The sequence below is a fragment of the Lissotriton vulgaris genome, chromosome 5 (genome assembly GCF_964263255.1).
Source record: "Lissotriton vulgaris chromosome 5, aLisVul1.2, whole genome shotgun sequence".
NCBI classification, from domain to species: Eukaryota; Metazoa; Chordata; class Amphibia; order Caudata; family Salamandridae; genus Lissotriton; species Lissotriton vulgaris.
This window is the reverse complement of record NC_141693.1, coordinates 289,304,982-289,330,215: the sequence shown is the minus strand read 5'-3', so window position 1 is coordinate 289,330,215 and position 25,234 is coordinate 289,304,982. Positions and strand designations below refer to the sequence as shown.

Below are 25,234 nucleotides of genomic sequence, written 5' to 3'. Positions count from 1 at the left end.
TTTGCGTGAACGTTGGGTGTTCATGCTGGTGTTGTGCTGTTTCAGCGCCTTGCTTCTGTGGCCCTGTTTGTGTGTACGTGTGCGTGTGTGTGTATGTGGCAGAGAAAGTGACGCGGGAGCAGGGATGAGGTGTGCCTCGGCCCAGGGGCAGCAGAGCTGGCCTTGTTTCTGGCCCTCCAGTCCCCTCGACACCACCCCAGAGCTGACATTACCGCAGGCATTATCTGTGTAATTGGGTTTGCTCGGTCCATCTCAATGGGTTTAAGGAAAAGCGATAACAAGGACACAATGGATTACTTATGGAGTGGACATGGGAACCTTAAGATTAGGGACAGGGGTAATAGGCATCACGATTTGAATTCATTCCCCTGCAGGCAATGACACTTTGGGAGCTCGGGGTTGACTCCCATGTGGTAATTTGCTTCACACCTCTTATTTTCGCAAGGGAAACAGACCCTACAGCTCACACTCAAGATTTGGTTTAATTTATGTTTGCTTCAGTGAGTATGTTAATGGGAGGCCGAATATGCCAGACCACCTAGCTAGAGTGGTGTACGCATTATTCACACATTCAAACTCTAATACACTTGTGCATTCTTCCACAAATGCGCACAGACACACACTTACACGAGTGCACATGCACAAACACACACGTACATTTTGGTTTATGATTGCATAGATGAGCAGGAGAATGAGTTGCTGACATTTGTTGCATATTGACACCAGCCCTTCAAGGCCTTTTGCACACTATCTCTCTCTTTCACACACTTACCCTCACACATGCACGCACCACTTTCAACACATTGCCACAGATACAAACATATGCATTCTGACATTCACTTGCTTTCACTCACACATGCAGTAAACATTGTTTCTGGTCCATTATTGCCTCAGAGGGCATGATGAAAAAATCCTTGCAGACCAACGAACTAGAGTGGCACATACATTTTCATGCCTTGTGGATCCATGCATATGCACACTCACTCACATGCGCACATTCATACACACTCGTGAACGTTCATTCACACAATGATCATGCACACACACCGTGCACATGTGCATACTCGCGTGCACATGCGCACACACACCTACAAACACACACACCATCACTCAGGAAGCTCCTAATTGAATGTGAGCATTGCATGTCAGCAATACACATGTGCACACACACACACCTACAAAACACACACCGTCACTCAGGGAGCTCTTAATTGTCAGCAAGCTATTTAATGACTGCAACTTAAGGCAGGGTTTTTGGTCCTTTGATAAGAAGGAGGTTAGTTATTATTAATCGTTTTTACTGTTTGCGAGAGATTAAGCTATTGGCATTGTAAATGGCAATGCCATTTATTTATCTGTTTTCAAAACCAACACATAAATAAAAAATTTGTCATTTACAATGCCAATAGCTCTAACTTTTATAAAGGCGAAACCGTTGAATTGTAAATGCTTGTTTAATCTTCCAGTTGCTTTAAACTTACATTTGGGGTGCAAAAGATATATTTAATTTTTTTCTTACAAATATTACAGTGATAAATCTTAACATTTGCTCAATATTTTTATTTATATATTTGATTTTGTGTTGTCCCACATGTAAGGATTATTTATCCCTCACATTATTGGTAGGTGGTCTCGCACCGAGTGTATAATTTCCATGATGCTGGTGATTTCAAGAGGGCCTGGCAAATGTTTGTGGTTATAGAATTGGATTTTTTTACGTTGCCCAGAGTTACTTGGACTGTTATAAGCGTCTAACATTGAATAAATGAATACATTGTGCACTCAGTAGATTAAAAGTTCCTCTGCTCTCTCTCTTACAGTGTGATGCTAGGGGCGGGGACTGTTACTACAAGTCCTACTGGTCCGGGGTGGACGCCATGAGGGAGTGGTACCTCTACCATTACATAAACATCATGTCCCAGATTCCCATCAAACTCAACTTCCCAGACGACGAGGACCACCAGACCTTGGCATACAGTTGCCAGTTCAATGGGAAAAAGTGCAGCGAAAGGTAGGAGTCAAACCAGGAATATTTGTGAGGCAAGGGAAAGATGGGCAAACTAGAGTCCATTCGAGATTGACTGCCAGCTGTTAGACTTTAATGCTTGTTTTGGCTTTTGTTAAACTTTATTTTTGATTAGCTGCCAGGCCCACACCAAATAAAATATGAATATCAGCTAAAAGCAAAACATGTTTTATACAGATAAAGAGCCTTTTAAGATGTAGTCTTAATAAGGATGTCACTAAAAATGAATTCACCCAAAAGCTGAAGTGGGCTTTCCCATTGTCCCATGCTATATGTGGGAGGAAGGACATTTTTATTGGCACAACACCAGGTAAGTGGATGAAGAGGACTGGCTGAAAGCCCATGTTAGTAAGTATAATTACAAGTTTAATTATAAATAAAAGTTTAATAAAAAGGGGCATAAGGGGGCAGGGTAGATATACCCTGACTCCCTTGCCCTAGGGTAGTGGGGGTCTCATTTGAGATATATATATATATATATATATATATATATATATATATATATATATATATATATATATATATATATATATATATATATATATATATATATATATATATATTCACTGAAAAAAACATAGGTTATAGACCATATATAGTTAGGAATTCACATTTACAAAACCTTATTTTACTCACACAAAACCATTGAAATTCCATATATAGTTAGTTGCACTAACTATATATCGCGCACCCGCAATCCACTGCTGATGATGTCACATATTACATCATTCATGACATGGTCAGTGACATCACTGATGACATCACTGATGACATCTCAAATGACATCACTGATGACATCTCAAATGACATCACTGATGACATCACTGATGACATCTCATTTGACATTACTGATCACATCACTGATGATATCATTCATGTGATAATACGATGAACCTCTTCAGACTCTAATATAACCTTAGATACAATCAGTGTAAACAGACACTCACAGACTGTCACTCATCCATGGAGTTACTCACACACCTAGTCAGTCATGCAAAGAATCAATCACACCTCCATTTCCTCAACTATACAGTTATACAAACTTTACTTATTCAAACATATACTAACACATATTTACTCTCTTATACAATCCCTGATACAAGTTCACAATGATCCATACAGCCACTCACACATTCACTGGCTCTTATGCACAGTTATTTATATATGTCAACTCTCACATGTACTGTGTTTTACATATGTACTTACTTTGACATGTAGCACTGAGATATCCATTCACTCACCAATACACTCATGCACACAGTCAACCGCCCATACAGCTGTTTCCACATGCACTTTTGAAACCATACATCTAGTGAATCAACTGCTCACACATCTATGCACAGAGTCATACACCTCCCAGCCACCCACACACACACTCAGTCTCCCATACAAATACTTGGGCAACCAATCAATAACCCATATAGTTACTCATATAGCTACTTATCAACACATGCAACAGTTTACAGAACAACAGACATAATGATGCACAAATTAAGACAGTTTAGTCACTAACCCATGCACTCAGTGAGACACATTTAATCACTCACTCATACAGTCAGTCATGCACCTACTAAATCCTTCATCCAGACACTTATACATCCACTCATTCTTCAATATGTAAGACATATTTTAACTTTACAGAAACATACAGTCACTGGATGTTGTCATCAGTGATGTCATCAGTGATGTCATTTGAGATGTCATCAGTGATGTCACTGACCATGTCATGAATGATGTAATATGTGACATCATCAGCAGTGGATTGCGGGTGCGCGATATATAGTTAGTGCAACTAACTATATATGGAATTTCAATGGTTTTGTGTGAGTAAAATAAGGTTTTGTAAATGCGAATTCCTAACTATATATGGTCTATAACCTATGTTTTTTTCAGGGAATTTTCAAGGTTTTGTAAATGCTAATTCCTAACCATATATGGTCTATAACCTATGGTTTTTTCAGTGAATTTTCAAGGTTTTGTAAATGCTAATTCCTAACTATATATGGTCTATAGCCTATGGTTTTTTCAGTGAATATATATATATACATACATATATAAACATATATCATCTGTATATCTATATAAATACAAACATAAATGCATGCATACATATACTTATATGCATACAGATGCATGTTATTTACATGAAAGTTGAAAAAACACTAATAAAAGCAAAGCTAAAAAGCCACCTCATTACAAACAGAATGGCTTTAACTTAAACGAGGGCGAGATCTATTCCATTTTCAATGCTTGTTTACTTTGGTTCCATCAAGAAGGCATTCAGATGTGTCACACATTTGCCATAAATTCTGAATGTTAGCACTCCAGTTGCACATTAGATCACTGTAGTAAAGCTACTGCTCACCAGGGACGTCTGCTGCTGGTATTCAAAGTGCATGTTTCAGTCTGCATGTCAGAATTTTTTTAATGAAATAGAAGAGGATTTGAGAAGTCACTCAAAATGATCCCTAATTTTTCTTTCTGAAGCACTAATCATACTTTCTATGGCAAAATTAACCCCCTCATGTTGTTCCTTTTTAAATTGAGTGTTTTCAGACTTACCACTTCATTCCAATCAAGATGGCTTCTGGTGTGCCATACTTTTGTCATAAGTAAGACTGTTAGCGCTCTAGTTGTTCTTTAGAACACTCTGGGACATTCTGTCATTGGGCTATACTTGGGGTACATCTGGGTGATATTTGGGCTACATTTAGGCTCTTTTGTCTCTGGTGGCCATCTTGGGAGACTGTATGTCAGAATTGTTTAATGAAATTGAAGAGGGTTTGAGAAGTCACTCAAAATGTGCCCTAATTTTTCTTTCTGCAGCACTAATCATAATTCATATGGCAAAATATACCCCCTCATTTTGTTCCTTTTTAAATTAAATATTTTAAGAGTTACCACTTTATTCCAATCAAGATGGCTTCAGGTGTGCCATACCTTTGTAATAAGTAGGACTGTTAGCGCTCTAGTTGTTCTTTAGAACACTCTGGGACATTCTGTCATTGGGCTATACTTGGGCTACATCTGGGTGATATTTGGGCTACATTTGGGCTCTTTTGTCTCTGGTGGCCATTTTGGGAGACTGCGTGTCAGAATGTTTTAATGAAATAGAAAAGGATTTGAGAAGTCACTCAAAATGTGCCCTAATTTTTCATTCTGCAGCACTAATCATACTTTCTATGGCAAAATATACCCCCTCATGTTGTTTCTTTTTAAATTAAATGTTTTAAGAGTTACCACTTTATTCCAATCAAGATGGCTTCAGGTGTGCCATACCTTTGTAATAAGTAGGACTGTTAGCGCTCTAGTTGTTCTTTAGAACACTCTAGGAGGCTGCAGTAGAACACAAAGGAATCAACTGACAGTCTCTGTCCTTGTTGGATGTACATGTTTTACTGAGAATGTCAGACTTCATTTTCACATGACTGAGAAAGATAATGTGAATTTACAGAAAATAAGCTTTCAGTTTAGCTTATAGATCCCCTTCCAAACCACTGTGGGAAAATCATGAGATATTAGTTTTCTTTCAAACAATATTCATGATATCACAGCAAAAGGTTTTTTCACATGGTAAAATCACCTTAGAACCCACCACAATTCCTAAAACGAGTATGGTACCATCAACAAATGATTTATAATGTAACTAAAGTCCTAAAACCCTCTATTAACTACAATGCTTTTTAATGAGGTGCTATCATGTATATTGGTCCCAAGATGGCTGCCAACACTTCTTGGATGAAGTGCTGACAGCCAATCAGATCAGATGTGTGGTTAGGCTCCGCCCAGATATATATATATTTTTTGAACCTAAATTACTCAAAATCCACTGGAGCACATATATTGAGACCTAGCAAAGGCACATCGGGCTAACAGTCCCTACAATTCTGCCAAGTTTCGTGCAAATCCATTCAGCCGTTCGAGCTAAAAGTGAGGCCAACCGCCCTATGGAAATTAACATGGGGAAAAAGCGTTTTGGGACCCCCCTTTTTTCTCGGCCCCCCCTTGATGAAACCCCCCCAAATTGCCAGGGGCTGCTCAGAAACAAAATGTTCCATTTTCCTGAAAATTTCAGCCAATTCCGTCCACAAACGCCAAAGTTATTAGACATAGAATTTTCAAAAATCCCATAGAGAAAAAATCCTAACTATATATACCTACTGGCGACCGCCAGTAGGTAATATATATATATATATATATATATATATATATATATATATATATATATATATATATATATATATATATATATATATATAATATTGCCACTCTCCCATGGGACTCCAGCAGAATTCAGTGCGACCCCCATGTGGTCATGCAGTAGTCCTGAGGGATAATAAAAGAATGACAAAAGCTACCACTACCATGTGTAGCCTTCGTCCTTCATAGAGGTCTTTGCTCAGAGTTCAGTCCTTCCCCAAACTCTACTAAGCACAGCCAGAAAAACACTACCATGTACAGCCTTCCCCCTGAATAGAGGTGTTTGAGGAAAGGCTAGTCCCTTACCAAACCCCTGCTACACAACACCTTTGCCCTGCTGAGGTGGATGCCCATGGACAATTGTATGCAGGGTCTGGCCAAAGCCTGTGCGTGGTGGGATGCCAACTGGGTGTGGGTGGTTGGACACAAGCACTGTCACTTGTAGCATATAACTAGTAAGGTTGTCTCAGTGCTAGTCATGTGTTCAAGGCTGCTGTAGGGTGAAACATGCCAGGAGATGCTATTCAATAGTGGCACTTCAGCACATTTCTACTGGTCCTTACAGAGCATCTTAATTCGTAGACTTTTGTTATTGTATTCTGCTGCCATGCTCGTCCAGGTGCAAGCATAACACCCTTGGAATGAGGGTCTTCTGGAGTTACTGATAAATTATTATAAGACTAAATAAAAAATGGCAAAACGCTTTGTCACTTTCTAGCTCGGCATGTATGGGCACTGTGCTAATCGTATGCTTAAAAACTCGGCTAGAAAAACAGACATTTGTGGAGAGCAGAATCAAAGTGTCGGTGTTGTTGTAGGTTGCTCCATATAAAGGAGCTGCTCTGGGTCTAAACTTTAGAACTATCCAGAGTTCCCTGTTTCCTTTTTAACATAATTTATGCACCACGCTAAGCCTGAAAGGGTATTTTGTGACTTATACTGGGTACTGCCAGTTTCTGGACAAAGCTATACTTCTCTAATCAACTTTAACTAAAGCGAAACGGGGTTGAGGGGTTGCCTTTATTCATTCCAGGGTGCTTTGATTTTACCCATCCAAAGCCTTAATACTGTGTCAGGGAGTGGTAAAAGACTTTTGTCATTTTTCATCTTGGCGTAGATGGCACTGTGCTAATCCTATGCTTAAAAGCTTTGCTAGAAAAACAGACATTTGATGTGAGGAGATCCAGATTGTTGTTGTGTTTCAGGGTGCTCTATATAGAGGACCTCCTCTCCGCCTAAACTTGGGAACTACACAGAGTTTCTTGCTTCCTTTTTTGCATTATTTTTACAGCACTTTGATCCTGGAAGGGTATTGTCTTGATTGAGAGAATAATATATAAATTATTTATACACTCCTAAAACACATAGCTGATTGCTTTTCATTATTACTATGGAGTTTTTGATGCACTTCATCTGTAAATTCATCTGCATTTTACCTATTTGGAACTTAGGCTGTGCACAGCATGGGTTAACCACAGGACACAACCTTCTGCCTGGCCCAGCCTCTTACCTGTTGCGGGCAGCCAACCCTGCCTTTAGCAAGTTAGAGTGCCCAAGGTGGGCAGCTAAACCCTGCTGCACACTGTCTTTATCTATGTGTATTGATGGGTGAGTGCAAGGCGTAACCTATGACTAAATGCTATACCCAACCTTTTGTGGGCAGCTAACCCCGGCTGCATTCATCCTTCAGCTGTACACAGCTGGGCTGGCTGCAGGGCCAGCCTTTTGACACTGAGGACATTAAAAGTCTGCTGAGCATGCCCTTTGCACACAAGCAGTGGGGGGTTGATGCAGGGCCTGGCCACTGGCCAGGCACTGCTCTTAACCATCTACAAGCAGGCATACCGGACCTAAGAGGTGATAGAGACAAGCTCTTTGGACCCCATAGAGTAGATAATTAACACTTGTAGGTGCGGATTTAATTCCGCTATTTTCATCCGAGCACCTCTTTAGAAATGCTTGGCAGATTTATACCCTCCTCCACCTCTGTACTCGTCATCTCCTACTGGTGCTGCAAATACTCCTTCTCATTCTTCGATCAGAGATGCCATCTCATGCTTGATGTCCTGAAGGGGTCTGTCTCTGTGTTTGCCCACACTAAGATCATAGAAAATAAAGAGTCCTCCAGCTAATGTTAAGAAGCATGGTACAGGTAGCCAGTCTGGCCTCACAGTCAGTCCAGTACCTGTTGCTTTAGGGTTTCTTAAATGTATCTTTGCCATGCCCTCATTTTTCATTAAATTACCCAAAGGTGACTGTATAATGAACCGCCTTCATCCATTTTGAACTTTAATAACTTACTATTTACTACTAATTGGTTAATCTGGCCTCTTTATCACATCTTACTGCTGACACCATCTGGGTTACTACTCAAGTTTGGGAAAACAAATTTCAGTCTCTTTTTCGTTTCAGCGAATACATGATGTTTCACCATGCCATCCATGGGAGATGTTACACCTTCAAAAACATTTGGAATGAGGCCTTCCAGAAAGCATCAAAACCTGGAATTAAATATGGTAAGACCTTTAGTCTTAAGAAGGGCTGTTCCAGGCTTAAAGGAGTCAGGTCCACTGGAAGAACTACTTTAGCGTCAGGTCCAGAATAGCAGGGGTGAGCACTGCTGGTAAGGTTTGATGTTCATTGTCAGAACAGTTCCTATGTCTCTTGACTATTTGGTTTCAACCTAGAAGTTTCAGATGGTGCTGTAGGTCAGGACTGAAATATTTTGTCTGCTGTATTTGTGGGTCCCAGTACTGGAATAGATGTGAGTGCCACGTGTATAAAATATTGTGGAAACCTTGAGTTTGAATAATTATTTTGCCTAAAGATTGAGGCTTACAAAAAAACCTGCATTGGGTCCAACATCACAACCTCAACTGAACTTGGTTCATAACTCTTGCCCTCCTGTTTTTCACACTCGTTCTATTGACTCTGTTTAGTATACTAAGATCTCTTTCTATATATGGGAAAGATGCTGTTGTGCCCTTATTTTTGCCATGTTTAGTGATGCCCCTAGATCTAAAAGAGCTTGGAGGTGCTCTAATCCTGGAGCCTCATTTATGTGAAATGACGCGTCGCTGCGTGAAAGCAGCGATGCGTCACTTCTCAGTGAGCACTCCTTGCGTCATGATTGATGCATCATATTTATAATATGATGCATCATGTCGCAAGGAGTTACAGATACGTCAGTATTTCTGACATATCTGTAGGCGCAAAAGTGACGCATTGCTGGAGTGTGTCACAAAAGTGACGTAACTCCAGCAATGTGTACTTTCACATGGGCAAGTCCCATGTTGTTAGTGCCTGCGTCAGTCTTACGCCTGCCATGAAGCAGGCATAAGAATTTGACGCTTTAGCAGCCAAGAAATGGTGCAGTGAAATCTTATAGATTTCACTGTGTCACTTCCATGACCCTTTCTTGCGTCAAAATGCCCCCCCTTGCATACATTATACCTGGCGCAGGTATAATGTGGCGCAGGGATTTACAAAGTGACGCATCTACCTAGATGCATCAATTTGAAAATATGGCGCAACAAGGCTCATTTTTTACGCCACTGGTGCGTCACAAAAGTGACGTACCGGCAGCGTAAAAGTGACGCACCGCCTCATAAATGAGGCCCCAGATATTTTGGATGGTGTCTCTACTTTAACTATATAGAATAGTGCACCTGATATATTAGATGGAGCTTTCATTGCTCATATGATGGATGATTCCTCTAGTTGTTCTATAACTGACAATACCCGTATACCTGATATTTAGGATAGGCCCCATTCCTGATATGTCAGCTGTTCCCTGCACTAAGTTACTGACATAATGGATGGTGCATTTATTGTGCCACCATTCCCAGTATTATGTCAGACGGTGCCCGTATTCCAAGTGGGTCAGATGATGCCTTTATTCTTAATATGTAGATGGTACCCCCATTCCAAATATGCCAGATGATATTATTATCCTTTCTTAATGAGATGGTGCCTTTTTGCTGAAATGTTAGCTGGTGCTCCTAACCGTGATATTTGAATGAATATCCTTATTACTGTTATATTTGACGGTAGCCCTATTCTTTTAATGCAGGATGGTGTTGCTATCCATGATTTTAGATTTCATCCAGTAATGATGCATATGATGCTTATTTTAACTGATATATCATTCTTTCAGGCCTCTCCCTGATTGTGCGAGTAGAGAAAAAGACACACCTTCCACTGCTTTCCTACACTGGGGGCCCGAGAGTCGTAATCCACAAGCACAACCAGCCAGCAATCATGGAGTATGGTGGCTTCAATATCATGCCGGGCACTGAGACATCTATTGGCCTCCAGAAGGTGAGCTGATCCTATGGATGACCAGTTACCATGTCACCTCAGTACTTTGCATTTAGTAGCCAACTGTTGTTGGGCCTCATACTTCTTCTTTTGGGCCAACACCTTTTTCACACTGACAAATTCCATTGTTTCCCAAACACCTTACTTGGGTCACAGTCACCTCTGTTTTAGCCTCTCAAAAACATGATGGTACTCTTGACAAATTTTGTCGCGATCCTCATCCTTCCTGGCACATTCTGTCATAAACATAGCACCTTAAACACTCAATATCTTACATCCTGCTAAATTCACCTTTATTTGAGTCCTCAAACTTTATCTTGCACTCTACCAAATGCCCCGCCTTGAATAAACATAAAATGGTGAGTGGAATGCTTGATTTCATCCCAGTCACTGCTAATTACTCAGAGCTGCATCAACAGTTCACCTTTTTTTCCACAGACTTTTATTTCTCTGATTAGAATGCTAATCAGCATCAGCTCTAACAGAAACTGTCCTGCCAAATTGCCAAGCTAGGTTCTCTCTGACTCAGAAAACCAGCACCTCAAGACTGGTTTCACCCTAGTTGGGGATGTTCAGTTAGGTTCAGCTTGGTTCTAGTGGCACAGTGAGTACATGACCCACATCTGGGCATTCCTGTCAGATTTATGGCTTCGTATTGAAGAAACACAAAAATGATGGGTGGAATGCTTGATTTAATCTCAGCCATGGGTAATTGTTTTGGACCACAGGACTTTCAATAGAATTCCAACATCTTTGATTAAGCTCCACCATACAGTATTTGCATCCTTTACACTTTTGATTGGGCTCTCACATTTTGTGTTTGTCTGCTACCTTCTATTGTCTCCTTTGACGCCTGTATCCAGTAACCCTCGATATCGGTTGTTCCTATAGACACCTTTTTTACAATCCCCTTGACAATGTCCATTGGGAACTAGTCACCTTCCATTTGTACTCTGGCATCTTTCAGTGTGTCCTGCAACTTCCCCACACCACCTTCTTTTGGACCATGAACACATTCCACTGAAACCTAATGCTATGCTTATGACTCTTACACGTCTCATTGGGCCCTGACAACTCTAGGTCGATCCTTAAACATCTTCCGTTGAACGCCCACTCCTTGCTTTTCATTTCACTTGGTCTCACTGTCCAGATAGTTTTATTTTAACTTCTAGAAATGTTTAGACCTTTATATCCTTGACCCCTACTTTCCTGTCTCAACACCTTCCACAAGAGCATTCTTCTTTGTTCACCATCTACCACTTTACTGTGTGAGCATCAGTGCGAATCCTGTTTCTGTCTGTGGGAGTTTAAGCCTCCCGTCAAGTATTTGTGTATGGTCCTCAGGTGATGCACTCACACGAACATGTGTGGAAATGCATCACATGTTTACATTTCAGTATCTGTGCACATGTGCCTCTGGGACACACGCACATGCATGTCTGTTGTGTCTCTGCATGTCATGTCTCAGTACATGTTCATGGGTCATGACTCGTGGTGAATTTATATTCATTTTTCTGGTTATTGAAGGAAGCATATCAGTATGTGAGAGTGTGTCAGCCTATTCTTGTAATCCATCATCAATTTGAGTTTGTGCCTCTCACTGTTTGCCCATGCGCGTATCTGTATCTCGGAGAATGTGAGTATGGGCATCATTGTAACCCCTTCATGTATGGGCCACTGAGGTTCAGGGACAGTCTTAAATGACTAGACTTCAATTTGCATGCATTTCTCTGTTCATTTTCTTGCATTTTGAGCACCTTTGGTTGTGCATTTTTAGGTATACATGTGTGTAGGTCAGTGCATGTGTGAATACATGGTGAATATAAGTGCTGTACATCTTTACTACTAAGTAGTGCCTGACCTGCAACTTTTCTTGTCCTAGGATGAAATGAACTGGTTGGGGGGACCCTATGGTACCTGCACAGAGGACGGGAGCGACGTGGACATAAAACTACTCGACAACAACTCCTACACTTCGCAGGTAGATAACTGCGTAGATAACTGCGAAGGGTATAGCCAGGCAAGGATGGTGCAGGTGATAAAGCTGTTACTCGCTGTTCTTAAGAGTGTAATAGAGCGCTGCTGGGCAGAACTGGTCATAACAACCATCTACACCTCTTACAAGTGGTGCACTGTAATACTGAAGGTGTTATGGGTAAACATTTCTCTTGGGAACAGTAGAGTGATGTAGGCCACAGAAGTTGACAGTGGGTAATGACAATTGATCTCTCTTTTAGCAGTATAAAGGGATGGTGCGGGTCATGGTGATGTCAGTGTGTGGTACCTGTAAACCTTCTTTCTGCTGGGCATCTCAATATGCCAGCTGCGGGGTTACTATGGGGACCAGTGTAGAGGGCAATGATCAGTGATCCTGCTTGGGTCGGTGATAGTGCTTGGGTAGGTGTCGAATAGGGATGTCCCCATCAACGAGAAATGGAGGTGGGCGGACAATTGTTTGATTGGCTGATGCTGCCATGACTAAAATAATAAAAATAAATATATATATATTCATGCGAAATTAAGCTGAGGCAGGAGCAGTAGATTGATATGGCTGTAGTATTTACTTGGTATAAACAATTGTAGAGTGTGAGTGAGAACTTTACTGCAGAATCGTTACTGCAGAATCAGTAGTAAAATGCTTCGTTAAAGAACGTGGTTGGCATATATTGGTTGGCAAAAAAAACACCAAATAAAATGGCCGCCAAGCGTAAGGAGCATGAAGACGTTAGTGCAGTACAGTCTTTGTGAGCACGACTGACTGGAAGTACACTCACGACTTGGCAACCAGGGCGTCCTTGACAACACGACCTAATGCCTCGCGACTTAAGGAATAAGCGTGAACGGACAACAAGGGGAGAATGCCAAACGCCAAAATAATAATTGCCAATGATGAATAGTACCTTGAAAGAAGACAATTTTTACCAAAGAAGTTCATAGATGAGATGGAAAATGCTGTGTGAATGAGCCTTGACGCGATGTTGAGTCTCGATGATCTTGATGGAAAACGAGGTGAGTCAAAGCAGGATCGTCGCCAAAATGTTGAAGTACAGGACACAGGATTCCGATGAAAGTAAGGTTTAAAGTATATTTATTGTAGACATTTGTGTCTCTGGAGAAGCTCTAACTATCCTGCCTCGGCAACCGCCTTCCTTGGAATGCAGAGAATCTGGAACATAGCAAGTTCCAAAGATGACAGCACTGATTCTCATGTCTGCAAGAGGACGGCAGAAGCCACAACATCATAACAGTAGGTCATAGTGAATAGGGTTGAGAGTCCCCTGTCAACACCTCCTTCCACCACAGTCACTCTCTAAGTCCTCTGTCCCACTAAAAGACCATCGCACATCTGACAACCCTGGTTAAGGTGCTTTCTTAAGCTATCTTTTATCGGCCTCCATGAAGCGTGCTAAACTTCCAGTCGCATACACGGATGCCCTCTCTTCCAGATCTGCTGAGATATAATGCTGTTGAAATAGGAAGACCACAGTGGAGAACTGTCAATGATAACTGACCTTTCTCCCAATGTTGTAGGGCTTTGGGTGACAGTAGTTGACATAGGTTATGCCAGCTCTTCCCCATCCCTGTATAGTCGCGATATAGTGGTGAAGCTGAAGAGTGCTGTAGTGGAAAGTTCAAGAAGGTTGCCCTCTAAATCAAACCATGTCTGTACAAGGTGTCTGGTGTGGGTTGTGGTGATAAACAAAGGGTGATAATTGCCTGCTGGGCCTCTTATGTTGTTTACAGGAGAGCTGATTTAAGCACTAATGGTTTGAGGTGGATGGTGTTTCTTCTATATACTAGTATGTAAACACTGCCTGGAGTTGTGTGGTGTAGGATGTCCTACTTGTAGGTTGTAGCCTGGTGTATGACATATGGAATATCATTTTAGCTTAATATCATTGTCAAAATATCAAGGAGAAACATTTTGAAAAGCAAGTACATATAGGGAAGTATAGATTTACTATTCGTAACTTCACATCTACGTGCCTTTAATGCATATATATATATATATATTGTCAAAGTATATGTATAGAGTAAGGTATAGAAAATCTATACATATTGATATTTGAATCCTTTATATTTGGCTCAATTATTAAGGTATAACGATATTCCGTACACGATATTCAGAACCCATTCCTTGATGGTCTCGTCTGTCATTTTATGCTTCCCTCAATAACACAGTAGAGATGAAGTTCGGCGCTTCTCTTTTCCCACCCTCCTCTCACAAGCTTATCTCTGGTCAGTGCTGCGTATGTGTGTGGGGGGGGGGTTGTACAGAGTACCCCAGCTGCCATATTCTTTTGTCCTTTTGTACACACCATGAGTGTGAAACGCGGTAGTTATTAGTGCCATCCAAGTGGTAAAACAAACTTGCCACCATTTCCACCCTAACTCTATCTTTTTCATGGGCATTGGGTGTTGACACCTGAATCACAGCCAAAGGAACTGACGGGGTGTGTATCAAGCCTATAAGGCAAGGGCACCCCAGTAGCCTCTCTCTGCACATGAGCAGAGCACAGGGCAAGCCAAATATGTTCCGCTCACCAATGTTCCTCCTTGCATAGACAGGTTGCAGAAGGAATCTGCAGCAGAAAGTCTGAAAAATAGGCATGATGTAGAAGTGCTTAGTACCTTGTCAAGGGTTTTAAAATATGATCTGAAAGGATTGGTGATGGGGTTTTGGGTTGGTTGAAGGGGAAGGCAGGTCTGTATTTTGCCTTTACCTAGTACCTCCACCCCGGAGGTGCCCACATTTGGATGTCTACATTAGTGGGAAGGGAGGGTCTACTCGATTAGGGGTACCTCTCCTTGGTATACGTCATCAGGGGCTAAGACTTGTCAGTACGTCGCTGAGTAAATTATGTTGTGGTAAACGTTCCTAGAATATGTATGTTATGAGTGGGCAAAGAACAATACCATTTTGAGTGATGAGAATTATCCATGAGTACAGTTTATCTTCTCTCTTCGCAGGCCTGCATCCACTCTTGCTTCCAGTACACCATGCTCCAGCTTTGTGGTTGTGGATATTATTATTACCCTCTGCCCCCTGGGGCTGAATACTGCAACTACAAAAAGAATCCTGGCTGGGGTGAGTGACAAAATAGTAACTCCCACATGGTGGTATAGGGGGCAAAGCATTGGTTGCCAAATTGTTTTAGACTCAGCTAAATCTCCACTGCATGTTTAAGTTCCTCGTCTAATGCAATCTTTCAAGAACCACAGCACCGATTGACCCCTACCCAGAGGGAGAAAGGCACATCAAAAGATTTAGCCCATCTGTGTCAAAAGCTTCATGCGAGGACTCACATAGCATGAGCTCTGCTGTCTATGTTAAACATTTCCCAACAGGCAAAGAGAAAACACGTCAGTTCCTGTGTCTGGCACTGTATAGTTGTATCCGCTGCCTCATCATTAATAAACAGGACAGAATTGCTTCAATATCTATAACTACATTTTAGAGTGCAGGACCCTGGAAAAGCATGGAATGTAGGAATAATTCTCCTCGAAGGAAACACAAAGAAAGTCTCTATATCCAAAAATCTTAGAGGACAGGATACCTCACTAGGGTCACGTAGAATGTGGAAAGTTAATAAATCATGTTGCTAATTCCTTCACTGTATCAGCTAAGTCCTTTCCTAAAAAACAATAAAATTTTCCTTATTATACCACAGTAACAGCAACCAGGTTCTCACAGATTACTACTATTCAGCTCACAAAATGCATCACACAGTCAAACTTCTGAATAGTATCCCTCCCAATACAGGTTACAATCTAATTATGGCACATATAAAGTTAAAAAAATCTCTTGCTATAACAAATATGAAGTTTAAAAAGTTGACGCAGCGTTTCTGTGCATGTTCGATATTATCACCTTCATCAGGACAGAAAATGTTCATAAACTCTTTCAATTGGTTGGATCATGCTTAATCAATTGCATAATCTGAAGACAATGATATTCTTGCCACAGGTCATATTCTCTTGATAAGTTTTCTTTGATTGTATTCTGTATTCTGTATCCGTCAGAGCCACCATCTGGTTTTAGGGTATGGGTGATATTATGGGCGTTCCACCACAACATCCATTGATTTTAACGCTGCCCCCAATTTACAAGGGTGGCGTAAATAGGAGGCAGCACCAAAATTATTATCAGGGAGCACCTGGTATTAAACAGGCAAAACAAGAAAAAAATGCTTTATTTCTCCTATTTTTTGCTGTTTCCATGTGTGCTGCCTTATGCAGCACACATAGAAACCCCAAATTGCCATCGATTGTTTATGTACAGGAAGGTGACCCTTCCTGCACATAAACAATCAAAAAATAAATAACGTTTTGCAACTTCTATGTGTGCTGCACACATAGATGTTTCGAAACACCATGAATGATTGTTTATGTGCAGGAAGGGAGACCTTGCTGGAAGTCTCAGGAGTCCATGTGCCATTCCCACAGATGAAAAGCAAAGTGTCAAAATGTCAGTCTGACAAATCTTACTGTCCATTAGATGAAAAGCCCAATATCCAAGTGCTAACCTCCTGGGCCACCCAGATCTGTGTTTTATGCCTGTGACGAACTACAGCTCTTTCCTGTTGTAATTATTTGCCTCCGCCTCTTTGCTCAGGACACTGTTTCTACAAATTACATGAGAAGCTCATGGGACGGAAACTCGATTGCTATGCAAGGTGCCCAAAACCATGCCAGTAAGTACACCTCTTCAAAAATATGGTCTTTCTTCCAAGTGTGAATATTAAGAACTTTTTATATTATGTTATAGTTCGTGCCAATGAAATTATACAATTCTGCGGCCTCTGGGTTGTCAGCATAATTTTGCATTTTCTTGACTTTTCACATAGTCTTTCTGCTGCATAATTTGGAGAGTTCAAAGAAAAAAATATCTCTTGATGAAATAAATTACATTAATAACAAACACCAAACATGGCGCAAAAAACGTGCATACCAGCCTGTCATAAATACTTTATTTGGCTTAATGAGCCATAAAAGTCAATTTCATATACAATATCATGCAAAAGGTGCATACATAAAAACTAAATATAGACACCAACATGAAAATTAACACCCCTGACTCTGAAGTTTCATCCTTGATGGGGTCAGTACAAGAACTTTATTTTGATATAGTCGGTGGTAATTCCTGTATATTTCTTTAGATTGTGTGTGGGGGGGGGGGGGGGCTCAGTTATGCTACACAATCCCACAATTGCTAGCGTCCCCTAGTAAATACCAAGAAGAAGGAACTGAGGAACACCCAACTAAACTACAGATTCATTCTATGTTTTAATGATCTGCCAGAAGCTCAATGCCACCCAATAGCATGTTATGGGGACTGAGAAGAGAGGGTAACATGTTGATTCATCTGGAGTAGCAGCTTTGTCCAAATGAGATATGGTTCTGGTTGGCAACAGAAGTTCCTGCTTTGGCTGTGAAACATCACAGGAAGTTGAAGCCACAGAGATGTGCACAAGACAGGCACAGACCTCTAAATATGGCAGGCTGTGGTCAGCCAAGGGCTAATTAAGCCCCTAAATTACTCATCTCTAACTATAAATGTAACACGTAGGTTATCTTTCATAGAATCACCTGGGACTCTTATTCCTCCCCCTTGAGAAGCTCGTTCAAGGCTTATATATCAGAGCCGAAGAGCCCTTACTGATATCTTCCTATAGAGAAAGCAATGGTTGATCACTATTAACATGGAACCCTTGACCAGGAATCTACCCATTACTGTATGACAAATTGCTAATCAAGGTTTTTTTTCATAGGGCTTTTAAGTCCCATATATTGTGCATGGCAATAGCAGAGAATCCCGAATTAGGTGCCTTAGTGACCAAGGTTAACCATGGCCACAGAATCTCTTAAAAATGAAACCTCAGATCTTTGCTGTCAGTCAGTGATAGGCCTGGGGAGAATTCAACAAAAATCCTGATGACCTGGTAATAAATTAATCTTGTTAGAGAGACAAGAACATTGGTGACTTTGTTAGATCTGTAGGTTCCTAAATGTTTTACTATTTTTCTCCCTTTCTCGTTTCTCAATTTCGTCCTTGATGTTATTAACTGGTATATGTAAAGCCCCGGCATACCTTTTTTGGTCCTGACCGCACTATACAAATACATAATAATAATAACTATAATCATAAAATGTGATGACGGTAACCATGTAGAGTTAAATAAAATCCTGATCATATCCACTGTAAAACCATTCGGAGATGTGCAGCAAGATGGAAAGTCCTCGGTGGAGATCCATGCTTTCTATTTCCAGACTGAGGAGTTGCAGAGGATAATTGTTTGCATCCGACAGGGCAACAAGGATTAAAGAGCGAGAGGGTTGCTTTGACTGAGGGTGAGGAATGTAGTTGACCAGAGTGGCAGAGTGAAACCTGGTTGCAGGCCATCAGAACAGGTGGATCTTGAGCCTCATGTGGACCTTGACGAGCTTTCCTTTGTGTAGGGAGGGTGTTGTAGATAGGAGCCCGAACTTAAATGGAACTGCGTCCAACTCTTTGGAATATGTTGTGTAAGTGACAAGTTTGTGTTGGGAGTCTGCTATCACGTATTTGGAAGATGACTCAACTGGATGACTTTAGAAAGTTATTCTGACAATATCCATGAAGTTCCTTGTGGGTAAAGTGGATATCCTTGAACTGCTTACTCTCTTTGATTGCTGTCTATTGACGGGTCTTCAGAGCTGGTATGATTTTATCCCAGTGTTTCTGATTGAAGATGAATTGAACCGTGTTTTTAAGGTGCATGTTCTTAATGCAATCTAACTGAATGGTGACAGTGTTTCTTGGAAAGAAAAATGACCAGTGTAGCATATAATGGATAATAAATCACATTGTGCCCTTCGAACCTTCTTCATCGTACACTTGGCTGCCCACAGCTAACCAAATCTGTGTTCATCTGCCTGTATCAAATCATCTGGCACCAGTCAGTGAATGGTTCAACAGCTTGACAAGTGCTTGCCCACCCTCAGGGACAGACTCGCACAATGGGGATGTGCTTCCATTGTGTAAAAATATGGAACTCGTCTAGATCCATGCTGAAACCAAATGCATACTCCAAAGTTGATATTCAGAATGTAATCATTTCTTCAGATAATTCATTCTACTGATCTGTAATTATCTATTTTAAGATAGGGGTCCCTCTCGTGTTATAGAAAAAATCAGGGAAGTGAGATGTGTGAGGGAAGACATAAGGTGCTAAAGTGGGACCATTCCACCAATCCAATCCCCCCAAAACAAGTCTTAGAACTTTCTGTTTGTGTTTTACTATTGCAGTGAGACCTGGTATGGGCTGTCTGCCGGGACAGCGAAGTGGACAAAGAGTTCATCTGAGGTAAGAAATGTGGAAATTGTATTTATAAAGCACACGCCTAACCAGGTAACATCAAAAGGCTGCACAAGGAAGGAATATTCTGTTTTCATAATAAGAGGATGTATGTCGTTACAATGCATACTTTAACAACGCATACCTTTACAACGTATTTTTTACACCGCAACATCCATTACAACGCATTCCATTACAACGCATGCCATTACAACGAATTCTTTGAAACTACCTTTACAACACATTCCACTACAACGCATACTACATTTACAACGCATACCATTACAACACATACCATTACATTGCATGTATGGTAAGTATTGGATAGCGTAGGGGTAAAAATTACTACTCTAACTCCAGGGGGTGCAACAGTAGGGTAAGTGTTGGATAGTGTAGGGGTAAAAATTACTATTCTAACTCCAAGGGGTGCAACAGTGGGTAAGTATTGAATAGTTAAGGGTTAAAAATTACTATTCTAACTCCAGGGGGTGCAACAGTAGGGTAAGTGTTGGGTAGTGTAGGGTTAAAAATTACTATTCTAACTCCAGGTGGTGCAACAGTAGGGTAAGTGTTGGATAGTGTAGGTATGCGTTGTAATGGTATGCGTTGTAATGACTGCGTTGTAATGACATGCGTTGTAGTGGCATGCGTTGTAGTGACATGCGTTGTAATGGTTGCGTTGTAATGGCATGCGTTATAATGGATGTTGCGTTGTAAAAGTTTCGTTGTAAAGGTAGTGCGTTGTAAAAGTTGCGTTATAAGTGTTGTTTCCCATAATAGGAGAGTGTGTTTGCTGGTAGGCATAGGACCGTGCAGTGTGAAAGTATCTTAACAAAACTTGATGAGGAGTCCTTGATAAGGTGAGAGTTCAATTCAGTTCTGAACTGCATGAGGGATATTGCAACTCTGGTGGGCGGAGGAACTATCCTGTGGCCATTTATAGACGAGATAGTTCACCACTTTGTTGATGGAGTAGAGACCTCTAGACCGAGCTAATTCTTTAATCGGTCTTTTTCTGTGCAGAGCAATTTTTATTCAGTTTAGTGCCAGCCCCACAAGAAACAGAGGTTGATAAAAAAGAATATATGTTGATCACTCTCTGTGAAATCATAGATCCCGTTTACAACAGCACCCCACAGTTCATTATACAGCACTTAAAAAAATAAAGGAAAGATAAGTCTACTGAATCAATGTGCAACATGTCAGTTTAACCTCCCCCTGCCATGTTGGGCTGCAGCGTTGCTTTCACTGCCTTGCAGCAGTCATCTTAGCAATTCGTAGAGACTAGAAGACCAGTTTTGATAACCTGGGGGTAATATTCTCCCCACATCAGATGGCGTAGTGCCAGGATAGTGGCGGGTAGGTCGGCATGTATTTATTTCAAACTAATTATGTATTTAATCGATAGCGGAGATCAACACTTTAATTCGGTCAAACAATGTGAGTAGTTTTTCTCCCTGAGTCAGAAGTCTTATAAGTGACTGCCTAATACTCAACTGCTGCTTCCTAAAGACAAAACATACATTTGCATTCTTCAAACAAGCTCATGTGTACCTAAATAAACATATCTGACACCATTCTGCAATTGGTCTTCTGCCTTCTCCGAAAATGTACCCTTACGTTAGCCGTTTTGAACTCCAGGTTATCATGGATGGTGTTAAGGGAACGGAAATGTTGCGATTTTATACTTCAGTGCAATTATGTCCAAAACACCTAGTAAAGTGCTGGCGATATGGCTACAATAAACTTTTTGTGGACTATGTTTCTTAGACAACCAGCTCAAGTCCTAGAGGATCTCCTATTACAGCTCGTCCTTGTGTACCCAGAGCTTATCTGACTCTCTTAGGTCTTTCTCCAAAGATTTTATGCTGAGCCTCTGTGTAGTAGTCTAGGTTTGCCTATCTAGGCTTTCAGTAGTCTCATAGAGATTCCAACACAAATTCTTCTAGATGGATTTGAAGATTGTCTAGAGTCCAATTTCCCTACCTGAGATAGAAGTGCCATGGAATAATGTAACAGAATGAGTATAACTGGCATCTTATCTGACAACGGACATCAAATTGCTACTATACGGCCCATCCTAAGTGAGCAGAAAGGGTTTGACTTCCTCAGGTCACTTTGAATGTCAATAACTAGATGCACATGAACAAACCTATTCAACTTAGTATGCATCGTTTTTCTTAAAAGTAACATTTGAGTGCACCTGAAAATTATTCATGTCAGCTTATGAGCTGTATAAAAATCTAAAATCAAATATAATTTGATAGATTGTGCTCAAAGTAGCATAGGAACGTAATCATAGTAACGACCATTTATAAAGTGTATAACAAAAAATTAGCTTTTTCTTGGTTCTCTTGTGGCAACAATGCCACGGCATGCGTTCTTAAATATTGTTACATTTATGATCAGAAATTATGCATTTTTATACATTACATTCAATGCAGTAAGGTAATCTAATATAGCAAAGCAAGTATCCAAAAAGTAATAACTTATGTTCGAGTGTGTAAGAGACTCGTCGCATATTTACAAACCATCAGAGACTAATTTAGCCTTTCGACTCAAAGAGGCTCGGACCTGTCTGAGATCTGTCTCTGAATTGTGTTGCTAGTCTCTGCTTCTAGCCACTGAGTTGTAGGTGAGAGCCTTGGCACGGTTCCTCTTTGAGCTGTTCTTTCAGCTGACAGTCTCACCAATGAACTTAGACAAACATTCCTTGCTGAAGAGTTTATGCTTTCAGGAACACCGCGGGTTTCCCGTATAAAAAAGTGTTATTGACTTGTATTCGCTAATGGCAGTCTGTCAAAAATGGCTGACTTGGCCAAGATTCCCAGGTGCAATCCAAGCATGTTTGTACCTCGCCCAGAGCCAATCATAGCTACATGTTCTTTCCCACTTCATTTTATTTAAACGTTTGTTTCCAATAAACCTTTCTATTGGTACATAAGAGCAAAGGTCTGGTCTCACACTCTTTAGAGGAATCTTTCTTTCTTTCTTCATAATTAGATTGAAAATCATTTCAATCACAGCACACTGAGATTTTTTTTAATCTTCTAGGATACTGGCAACATATCTGTCTGATTGTTTACTTAGAATTAGTTCACAGCTCACATGAAGGATACAGAAGAGGAATATTTTATTAAAAATATAAGATAATGTGCTGTCTAATCAAAGTCCCAAGTCCACATCTCTCGGTACCAGGGAACGATTCTGCCTCAACTCCTCACTGCTCATATTAAAAAATATGTATTTAACATCAAATGATGATGTAGAGGGGCGCCAAGATTGGTCACTTGGTTTTGTGCACTCTCTACGGAGATTTTCTGTGACCTGTAGGTCAAATGCCAATCCCACTCAGTAGCACTTAGCCTTTCATCTTTTCAAGGTGAATACAACAGGTGTTACTAAATAGTATCTATTCTCTAAGTACCAAGAGTGAGTGCTGTTAGTTGATATTTGTTTTTCTTCGTCTCCCATGCCTTTATCAGTCTGCTCCCATACTGATACCACTGTTGTGTTAGCCACAGTTAGAGCCACTTGAATTATGCAGTTCTGCAACTGTGGCATTTTTCTCCTTCAATTATGGACCTGCCACATTTCCTGTATTGTCCACCCCGTGTGATGGATACAGGTGTCATTACGGATTTTGGGTGCAGAGAAGAAGATGACCTGTTGTCTTGGTTTTTCTTATTGTAATTTTTGTCTCCAGTCTAATTGTGTCTTGGCTTTGGATGTGCCGAGAGCCACTAGAGGCATTGAACTTGACAGCTAGAAAGATGGGGTTGCCAATTGTGATGGGTTTGCAGATGATGATGCACCAGGTTTTGAAGATGGTGTGGGTCAGCAAGTAGAGCAAGTGGAGTTCCATCAAGGTGGGTGTTTGTGGTTATATTCGTTCAGGCCCTTGAAGAGGTGTAATGCTGCAAGTAGGATGCCTTAAAGGATGACCAGTTTGGAAAGCCATGGAGCAGAATATTGCTACCATCCAGATGCAAAAGTATTAGAACATCAGTTCTGGAATCGCTTTCTGGGGGAATGTTTTCACTTTTTTTAGTGGCGAGAGCTGGTACTAGATTGTATTGTGTTTCTTAGTGATGAGGTCCTTGATGGGGACATTGTTGTCCCGGGTGCATCTGAGTGACTTGGTGTTGGATGAAAGTTGGGGTTTGAATCTGTCCAGATTCGTGACCTTGAGACAGGTTTGGACTATATGCTGCTTGTTGTTAGTGAATAGCAGGACTTCAGTTTTTGTGGGCTTGAGGAAGGGCTAAGCATCCAGTTCTGGATGATGTGCAGGCAGTGTTTAATATCTGAAGTGGATAAAACTTTCAAGACGAGTAGCGTATCATCAATGTTGGTGTGTGGGTGACTTTTGATGCTGCTATTGGTGACTAGAACCCCAAAGGGCTCCTTGTGAGGGTTAAGATTCCAGGAGACAAATGGAACTCTGTGGACTTTAAAGGTGATAGGGGCATTGATAAGTAGGAGCAGAACCAGTGAAAGACATTGGGAGTAAATTCCATTCAAGAATTCAGTGTGTGGATGATAGTGGCATTGTCAACAGAGGTGAAGGAAGCTGAGAGGTCCAGCAGCATCAGGAAGTAGAGGTCATCTTTATCTGAGTTGAGAAGGACATTGTCCATGATTTGTAAGGCAGCTGTTTCTCTGCTGCAGCATTATCCAAAGCCAAATTGGTAGTCACGCAGGAGATGGTTATTGTTGATGTGATCTTCTATTTGTAGCATAGGCTGCTGTTATGACGATGAAGGGTAAGAGAGTGTGTTGTCTATGTGCTTTCAGATTATGTTTATTTTTCATTGAAGAAGTGTTGGATGTCATCGCATTTTTCAGTGGAGGATAATCTGGCAGAGGGTTGAGAAGGGCTTGTTTGTCAGGAGTATGTTCTCATTCTATTGGCAGTTTCATTGATGGTGTTTATGTTGTACTTGGAATTGGCTGATGTGATGAGTTGTCAGTGTGTTGTGTGGAGGGGCTAAAGTAGGGAAAGTGTGCTATGGGTTCTGTTTTACTTTCATTATCTTTCCAGCCTTGGTAAGAGAGTTTGTGTTGGCATGGTCTTTGCTCAGGATACTGAAGAGTTTGGCTTGTACTTGCATGTTTCATTTGGAGAATGGGTGTGCACTTGGTTTTCCAGAAATATATTGAAGACGTTTGCAAGCTTCTGGATGTAAGAAGTGGAGATGGCAGCCAAGAGATGAATTTAGGATTGGGTTGTTCTATTAGGAGGTGCTTGAAGGCTTTGAAGGTTTGTTGCTCTCTTTTTTAATCAAACTTGGTGTGTTGACGTGATGCTGAGCAAGGTGACAGAGAAGGTGAGGTTGTCAGTCCAGTC

At 40.9% G+C, this 25,234-nt stretch overlaps 1 protein-coding gene across 1 annotated transcript in view; it reads left to right on the top strand.

Annotated features, from left to right (window-relative positions):
- The window catches only part of SCNN1D (sodium channel epithelial 1 subunit delta), a 73,786-nt gene that overhangs the window by 18,867 nt on the left and 29,685 nt on the right, over positions 1 to 25,234 (top strand). The window contains exons 3-9 of the mRNA XM_086921460.1: positions 1,821 to 2,011; positions 8,639 to 8,742; positions 10,383 to 10,546; positions 12,429 to 12,527; positions 15,518 to 15,635; positions 17,163 to 17,241; positions 19,836 to 19,893. Coding sequence (XP_086777586.1) covers positions 1,821 to 2,011; positions 8,639 to 8,742; positions 10,383 to 10,546; positions 12,429 to 12,527; positions 15,518 to 15,635; positions 17,163 to 17,241; positions 19,836 to 19,893 — 813 coding nt within the window. The remainder of the gene's footprint in view (positions 1 to 1,820; positions 2,012 to 8,638; positions 8,743 to 10,382; positions 10,547 to 12,428; positions 12,528 to 15,517; positions 15,636 to 17,162; positions 17,242 to 19,835; positions 19,894 to 25,234) is intronic.